Below are 8,371 nucleotides of genomic sequence, written 5' to 3'. Positions count from 1 at the left end.
TGCCCGGCACCGCCGCCCGGCACTACCGCCCGCCCCCAGCGCCGGCACCGCAGCATCCCGGGCGCGCCTCCGCCGCCAAGCGCTCCTGGCCCCGAGGCTGCTTCGCCAAGGACTCGTAGTATTTAGGGCCCCGCCGGGATCCCATCGGCGCGGCCTCTGCGAGAGACATCGCTCATCGCCAGCCATGGACGGGGACAGAGTGGAGATAGACGGCGGGATCATGGAGGGGGTGAGAGCCAGCGGGCCGCGGCTTACCTGGCCCGGGCAGCGTGAAGGGCTGGCGGGGTGGACGGAAAGTGCCGTAGGACCTGATGATCGCCGTTTCTCCCTGCAGGGCGGGCAGATCCTGCGGGTGTCCACGGCGCTGAGCTGCCTGCTGGGGCTCCCCGTTCGGGTGCGCCGGATCCGCGCCGGGCGGAGCCAGCCCGGCCTCAGGTGAGACCCTCCCCGGGCGGTCCCGGGACGCCCAGCCGGTCACTTACGGCGTGGGGGGCCTTCCCGGGCCGGGGCACGGCTGCGCAAGGCCTCGGCTGCTCTCGTCTGAATCATTTGTGTTTCCGTTGCTTTAAAAGGGCCTTTTTACCAGAAAATACCGTCTTTGGCTCACAGGGAGTGAGGGGGAACGCTGGGGCATGAACTGGCCTCGGTTCCCTCGTCGGTGCCCTCAGCGCGGCTCCCCGGCCCGGGGCAGGTGAGGGCGCGGCCCGGCCGCAGCCTCGGAAATGGTTCTACGGGTGCTGAGAGGAACACACGGTTTGAAACAGGGAACGCACTCATGTAATGCCTGAGCGAAACATAGCTTACCGAGCGTACAGTGTTAAGAACAGTGAATGCATATCCTAATGTTGCTACAGTTAGTGTATTTCCAGTGTTAAGAACAGTTGGTGTGTTTCCTATTTAAATTATCTTAATAAATGGAAACAAGCACAAGGCAACTATATAGCAAACCTGTTAACTCTCTTGTAGCACTGCAACCGGTTCTAGCTCAGCCGGTATTGCCATCATTATCCTGCTGCATTTCTGTCCAACCATTTATCACATTAGGACAAGCGACTGCTCCTGCATCTCATCTATTTGTCTGTGGGAAATATACTAGAATATTATACTAGTGGGAAAGATACTAGAATCCTGCGTATCCCAGTATAGCCTGAATGCTGCTCCTTTGGCTCCTGTGAAGTCAGAAGTACTGTAGCAACCAGAATGAATTTCTGATCCTTGTCTAATCCAAAATTTGCATTTGTAGTTTTTTAGTTGGTTTTTAGTGGTTCTTTTAATGTAACATGAGCATGTAGTCTACTTGTATGTGTTTAACTGTTTATCGTCTCTCTAAGACCTCAGCATCTGTCTGGATTGGAGATCATTCGAGATCTGTGTGATGGGAAGCTGAATGGTGGTGAAATTGGCTCAACAGAAATAACCTTCACTCCTGGGAAGATCAAAGGTGGAACCCACATAGCAGATACAAAAACAGCAGGGTATGTCTTTGTACCAGCTTCTGATAACTTTAAAATTATCACAATTGATATGGGGGGGGAGGGAAAGAGCATTTATGCTTTGGTAATGACCCAGGATATGTGCTGCCTGAGCCAGATTTGTGTGACCAAAGAACCTGTAGTATAGGCAGGAGATGCATGAAGTACATGCAAAGTTTAAAAGTATGATTGATGTAAAAGCTGAACGCTTGGTTCATGTTATGCAAAAAGCAGGTGCCTGTGTCTTTAAAACTTTAGGTGTAATTTCTTTACATTCACTGTGTTACATACCAGACCAAATGCATTAAATTAGATAAGTATCTCACATCCATGAGGTCTGAAATAATCATCTTACAATAAGGTAAATTTTGATGTTTTACTTACACTCATAGTAGGACAGTCATATTAATCTTCTGGAACATATTCAATCCATGTATTAAAATGTTATTGCTGCTGAAGCCTTTTCTGCTACCTAGACCCACAGTTTTCATGGTCCCATCTGTATACTAAGGGAGATACATAACTTTTATTTCAGACAGAAGTATTAAAGTTACAATTATTGTGAAATGAAAACCTTCATATTTAGGCTTGCTAAGGATGACAAGTTTTAAATTAGTATCTTTTAAGACTAATAAGTTTATAGATAATTTTAAAAATAAAATGCAAAAGTAGATGCTCTGGAAGGTCATCTGCCTTTGATATATAGTGATTCTATGGAATTCTATGGATTATGGGTGTCTGACATTTGAGTATCTTATAATTGCTTTTAGGAGTGTGTGTCTACTGATGCAGGTAGCAATGCCCTGTGTGCTGTTTGCTGCTTCCCCATCAGAACTTCATTTAAAAGGTGGGACTAATGCGGAGATGGCTCCTCAGATAGACTACACAGTCATGGTAGGGAGAAATTCCTTTGTCTTGGTGCATCTTCCCTGAATATGTGTGCAATGTAATTGCTGTTCCTCTTACTGCAAGTCTATTTGTGACTATGGAATTAGGCATGGGACTATAACACTATTAGTGTACTGGACGTAGAGAGCAACCAGTGTTTCATGGAATTTCCTGAAACAGCAAATAGTTTCTTTGGTTTTAATTACTACATAAAATGTCAGTTAAAATATATTCTTTATCTAGAAGTGCTGTGAATTACTCTTCTTTTTTTTTTCCATAAGAAAGTCCTTTTACACAAGGTGACATTGAGAATGAAGTATGAGAAATATCAAATAAGCCTTATGGATGAGACTGGCTATCTTTTTTTTTCAGTAATGTAACTGAATTTTTTGTGTTGAGCTTTTTTTTTCTCTTTTAAGATTGCATAAAATAATGGGAAAATATTAATGCAAAATAAATTCGTTCTGTGTTTTTACATGTGTTTATTTTTCAGGTTTTCAAGCCAGTAGTCGAAAAGTTCAACTTCACATTTAATTGTGACATAAAAAGGAGGTGAGTTGTGGAGCTGTGCAGCAGATCTGGGCTTTACTGAACCCATGTGTGAGCAGAGGCACACACAAGGGGCACTCAATCAAACTGAGGGATGAATTTATAATACATGAACTAATCTGCATTAGCTGTCCCTGTGTGTACTGTCACCCTATGATGAATGGGATATGATTCTTTACTGTCTTCTTTTTTCCTTGCTGGGTCCACAGCTGCTGTGTAATGTTTCCTGTTGGCTCCCCTGAGGGGAGCACATGCTGAACAGGCAGTACATTACTGAGCTTTTTCCAAGGTGCCAGTTAGGTTAGTGTTAGGAAATTAATAAGATGTGCATTACAGAGGATTAGTGTTAGAGAACCCAATTCCATCATAAGAGTTTCTAAGGCACACATCAAGAAAATTTGTATGTTACAGTAGCAGGGAACATAAAAATGTATGATGAAATATATGAAGAGCCTCCTGGCCCATTTCTTGGTTTCCTTGTGATCATTGCATTTAGTTACATACAATTACTGTTTCTAAATAGGGGTTACTACCCTCAAGGAGGTGGTGAAGTTGTAGTCCAGATGTCTCCAGTCAAAGAGCTGAGCCCAATAAACTTAACAGAACGTGGCACAGTGACAAAGATTTATGGAAGGGCATTTGTTGCTGGAGCACTGCCTATCAAAGTAAGTGCTTATCATGGCTCTGGTAGTATCCAACTTTATATAGCTACATAAAATTGCATGCAATCTGCTTAACATTCCTCTACTCTCCTGTCTTTTGCAGCCTTACACAAGCTAAGCAACCTTATTAAATTGTTTTGATTATTCAGGCTGTAGAATATTATATTGGACATACCTAAAATTCATTCATTACACAGCAGTGTAAAGGTGAAACAGGAAATGAAAACAGTATCCTCATCCTTCACAGGACTATTCAAAAGTCTTTAGCATATATTGAGGGATATCTTATATGTGATTTATGTATTCTTCATATTCACGTGGATTATTTTAAATCTGGAATTAGGGCCCTTGTTCATATTTATGAGCACTGTAATAGGTGGAGGCCAGACTACAACAAGTTTTTCAGCCATTGCTAAGGGTATTAGAACAAGTTAAGGGTAGGTTTAGACAAAAATTAGATGAGAGAAATTTGCTCCTTTATATCTCCTTTCTATTCTTCCCGTCCTGAGTGCTGAGATCTCCTTAAGGTTCCGGCTCACATACAGGCTAGGAATTAGTAGAGGAAGGAAGAGGAGAAACTGAATTACTTTTCAAAAGGCTGTGTGTGGGACTGTTGTTTTGGTCTTAAAATCTCCAAATCCATGAATATAGCTATGATTAGATCACAGGAATGGGATAAGCTTTGTATTCCCCCCATTTGCTTGTGATGTAAAATTGTTATTTTATGTATTCTCTCTTACAGAGTATATTCTGTACATAATTATTGTGGGGTGGGAGTTTTGCACTTGTTTTTGGGGTGGGCCATTTTTAGAAGCTAATGTTTTGTGAGAAGACTAAAATCAAATAGTTTTCTCTATGAATGAAGAAAAGTTCTTGGATTTCTATTGATATTGAAGTTTCTATATACATTTATATAACTGTCATTTGTACAACATTTGATGTTACCTTAATTTTGTAGAAAAATTTTCAGAAAAAAATCATATTCAGTTCTTGTAGGGGTTTATAACAATCCTTTGTTTTTCTAGTTAATAAAGTAGCCCCTTTATTCAGGGATTAACTGTAATAATTGAATTTACGAGGAAAATGTATTGCTGTATTACATAATTACTGGGTTTATGTCTTGTCTTGTTAGCTGGCAAAAGACATGTCAGCAGCAGCAGTGAGATGCATCAGAAGAGAAATCAGAGATCTTTACATTAACATTCAGCCTGTCAGAGAACCTGATGATCAAGCTGTTGGGACTGGAAGTGGAATAATGTAAGTTGAATCCAAGCTGTCTGTTGTTAGCTCTAATCTTGTTGGTTTATTAGCTAGATCTTGATTACATATCTGGTAAATAAACTGTAATATGAGTGATTTTGTTCTTATTTTTAATTACTTTTGTTTTTCTGCTTAGTATTATTGCAGAGACTTCAACAGGTTGTTTGCTAGCTGGGTCATCACTTGGCAAGAGAGGTAAGAATTCCATGAATTCTTTGAGACTTAACTGAATAAACCAATAACAAATAGGAATCTGAAGTATAATCTGTTTAACGATCTGATGCTTTGAATGTTTCATTTTTAAATGTATGTTTATAGAAATAAAGGACAGCAAAAATTAGTAGATTTAAAACATAGTAAATGGAAATTTACAAAAATTACTGAACTGTTAACTTTACCTCATATCAGAATGGATAATCACTGCAAATATTTCTGAACTTTAGGAACACAGGCTTTGTGTTCCTTTACATGTGAAGTTTTTAGTCAAGAGTGAATCTAGATTAAAATAAGTGGAAGAATAAATTATTTGAATCTAATGTCTTTCTGACTAAATGAGGCTACTTTCCACTTCTTAGGAAGTATAGAGCATATAGGAAGTATATATATGAGCATAAGATGGGAAGGGTTTTTTAAGCAGACATTTGAGGCAAGAGCATAAGATTTAAAAAGTTGATAATTCCTTGGGTTGTTTTTGGTTTGGGTTTTTTTTTGTATTTTTAAAATTTTAAATAGCAATTTTCAGCTTTTTGATTACTCTCTTAGGAAAAAATGCTGACAAGGTTGGCATTGAAGCAGCTGAGATGCTGCTTCAGAATCTTAAACATGGTGGAACTGTGGATGATTCTCTGCAAGACCAAGTAAGGTTACTATATGTGTTTACATGAAGTTGAAGTAGAAAGAACATGTATGGACTACTTGTAACCAGTATAGATCTGAACAGGGAAGGAACAAGATGTTAATAGTCTCAGAGCTATGTAGTCACATCACTTGAATTAGCAAATTACATACAGTTTTTAGGAACCACAAATGCTTTTAGCTTTGCACCAACACCCTCAAATTTTCCCTTTCTCTAACCCCAAATAAGTATGGAAGAAGGAGGCAGGAATTTGCTTCTATTTGGCATTCCATGTAGTGCAGTGATAACAGCTCCCTCTTTACATATGTAGAATGATGCTAAAGGAAGGTATCAGAGAATATCTAGGACATGCTCCTGATTATCTTTCTCCCCTAATTTAATTTAAAAATGAAGGCCCTTCACTGCCTTATTTTAGCCTGATAAGAATCTTGTGTTGGTTTAACTAGGATGATGTTACCTCTCAGCTGTAAACACCTGGGCACACATGAATATTATGTAGCATAATAAGTATTTCAGTCTTGGATTCAGCCTACTTTTTTCACAGCATCCAAGTACAACTGATGGGAACAAGCCGGAGTTGCTGTGTATGAGAACTGCAAGGAGTTAATCACACCTTGTAGTATTCTTGTCATGGTGATGTTTTTAAGTCACATCAAAGGTTTTCAGGTGCCTGGTGAATATGTGGTCAGGAAGTGTTAGAATTAAAATACCTCTTCCTGAGTTTCTCTCCATATAGGTAATCCATTCTGGATTAGTAGATTACCTAGAGTATTTAGTAATCATTAGTACCTACCATTAGTAATCTACTAGTAACCATTAGTAATCTACTAATCTGGAGTCTGATGTGACTTTAGGGGAATATACAGTGGGGGAAAGCAAAGTTAAATGTAGTAACAGGGATTCAGGGACAAGCTCCACTGTGGAAAAGTAGCCTGTCTGTAATAGGCATTACAGTAGCAATCTCCAAACTTGTGGAGCCTTGGATCACTCTTCAAACTAAGCTTCATGAACTTTTATGAAACCTGGAAGACAATATTTTTATATCTACAGACATTTTGCATGTTTTGGTTGGGTTTTTTTTTAATCAATAAATTACTGGAATCTGAAGAATGATTTAATAATTACCTTTCTCTCCCTTTCAGCTGATCATTTTTATGGCACTAGCAAAGGGAGTGTCTAGAGTGAAAAGTGGACCAATTACACTTCATACTCAAACAGCTATACACTTTGCAGAGCAGCTAACAAAGGTGAGTCCATTCCAAAAGGAAGTTCTTCCAGTAACTTGGTAATGTACGGTTCATCAGGCAGTGGGAGCTGAGCTTGATCATGGAGGACAAGCATTGATAAAGCAATTGCTATAATATTTAACTGGGAGATTACCTGTAGAAAGTGAGCATACTCTAGAGTTAAAGGCTTTTAGAATGGTTAGATACTTTTATCACCTTTATTTAAATTTAAATGGCTTTTTGAATTAAATCTGTCAAAGCTGTAATATACATACACATGTGGCAGTGCAATTATTTGACATCAGATATTGAATATTTAAACTGCTCTATGTGATAATTTAATTAGTGATGTATTTCTAATCCACTTTTAGGCCAAATTTACTATAACAAAATCAGAAGAGGAAGATCCCAGTAATGACACCTACATCATTGAGTGCCAAGGAATGGGGATGATAAACCCAAATTTATAGTGTTAAAAAAAAAAAAGGCAGTAAGCTGCCACAAGCAACACCCAGCATACCTCAGTGATGTATTGCACTACAGTTCATTGGATGTAGAATCTGCCTGAAGAGAAGGAGCCTTCTGTCACATCAGAGTGATTTAACTTGAAGGTTGATGTCAAGCTTTTCCTTGGTATGGTGAGAATCAGTCATGTGAAAAATGAAAACTTTACTTTTTTTTTTTTTTTTACTATTAGCAGCAAAATGAGTAGCAACAGGACAGCAAATAGAATATACTGTATGTACGCAAGAGCTTCAGTTAGTAGCTTTGAATTTTACCCAAGTAGAAAATAACTATTTTAGTTCAGCATTTCTTTCCCTTTTAACAAATGAAAGTTTTGTTCCCTGGAAACCTTTATGTTATGAGGTACATGGAATGAAATGAACCATCAAATCTGTATTGCTGTTCTTCCTTAGCCATTTGCTAAATAATAAAGCAGTATCACCCTATAAAAGGCTCTATATGTGCTGTTATCTCAGTAGGTTGCGAGTGGGAAACGTGGATACAAAATAACTTTTCAGCAGCACAGTTTCTCTTTCTCCCTACAGAAAGAATCAATGCATAAGATAATATTTTAAATCTTTTTTCATCTATTTTAAATCTTTATTTTCATCTATTTTATAAAGCCTTGTTCGGCAAGCTTAATCAATCACATTACAGCCCAGAGACCAAGTATTAACTCCATGATATGATTTTATTTCCTAGCTGTAGTTGTCCTTGTCACTTAGCATACTAACTGAGGCTATATTTTCCCTGAAGTGATGTTCTTTTTGAAGGGAGTACTTAATTTCATCTGAGATTAGGGTGCTGTTGAACACACATATAGACACAGTAACTATATGTATGGACATGGAGCACTGTAAATACACATCATTTATGTGGGCATATAAAATCCAGGTGTGTTATTCCCCATCTGGGGATTAAATAGAGCTTCTACCAGGCTCGTGTTGATCATGC

General features: G+C 38.9%; 1 protein-coding gene across 2 annotated transcripts; it reads left to right on the top strand.

Moving 5' to 3' along the window:
• Positions 1–7,868, top strand: RTCA (RNA 3'-terminal phosphate cyclase). 2 transcript variants are annotated; one of them, XM_015636860.3, is made up of 11 exons: positions 1–229; positions 335–435; positions 1,332–1,475; positions 2,243–2,366; positions 2,854–2,912; positions 3,433–3,574; positions 4,704–4,828; positions 4,968–5,026; positions 5,594–5,688; positions 6,830–6,934; positions 7,285–7,868. In XM_015636860.3, exons 1-11 carry the CDS (start codon positions 185–187, stop codon positions 7,381–7,383), a joined length of 1,098 nt encoding a protein of 365 aa, XP_015492346.1. In that variant the 5' UTR covers positions 1–184; the 3' UTR covers positions 7,384–7,868. The 2 variants fall into 2 exon arrangements, with proteins under 2 accessions (XP_015492346.1, XP_033372329.1); XM_033516438.1 differs by lacking the exons at positions 1–229; positions 335–435 and adding an exon at positions 464–691.
• Positions 7,869–8,371: the final 503 nt, after the last annotated feature.

Source organism: Parus major, chromosome 8 (assembly GCF_001522545.3).
Source record: "Parus major isolate Abel chromosome 8, Parus_major1.1, whole genome shotgun sequence".
Lineage (NCBI taxonomy): Eukaryota > Metazoa > Chordata > Aves > Passeriformes > Paridae > Parus > Parus major.
The sequence above is the reverse complement of the archived record's forward strand: the minus strand, read 5'-3'. Positions and strand labels throughout refer to the sequence as shown.

Bases quoted from the DNA above. Each gene is read 5' to 3' on its own strand.
- RTCA (XM_015636860.3), top strand. From the start codon at position 185: ATGGACGGGGACAGAGTGGAGATAGACGGCGGGATCATGGAGGGG. The intron at 4,829-4,967 runs GTAAGTTGAATC...TTTTCTGCTTAG, and splicing joins GGGACTGGAAGTGGAATAAT to TATTATTGCAGAGACTTCAA. The intron at 5,027-5,593 runs GTAAGAATTCCA...TTACTCTCTTAG, and splicing joins GTCATCACTTGGCAAGAGAG to GAAAAAATGCTGACAAGGTT.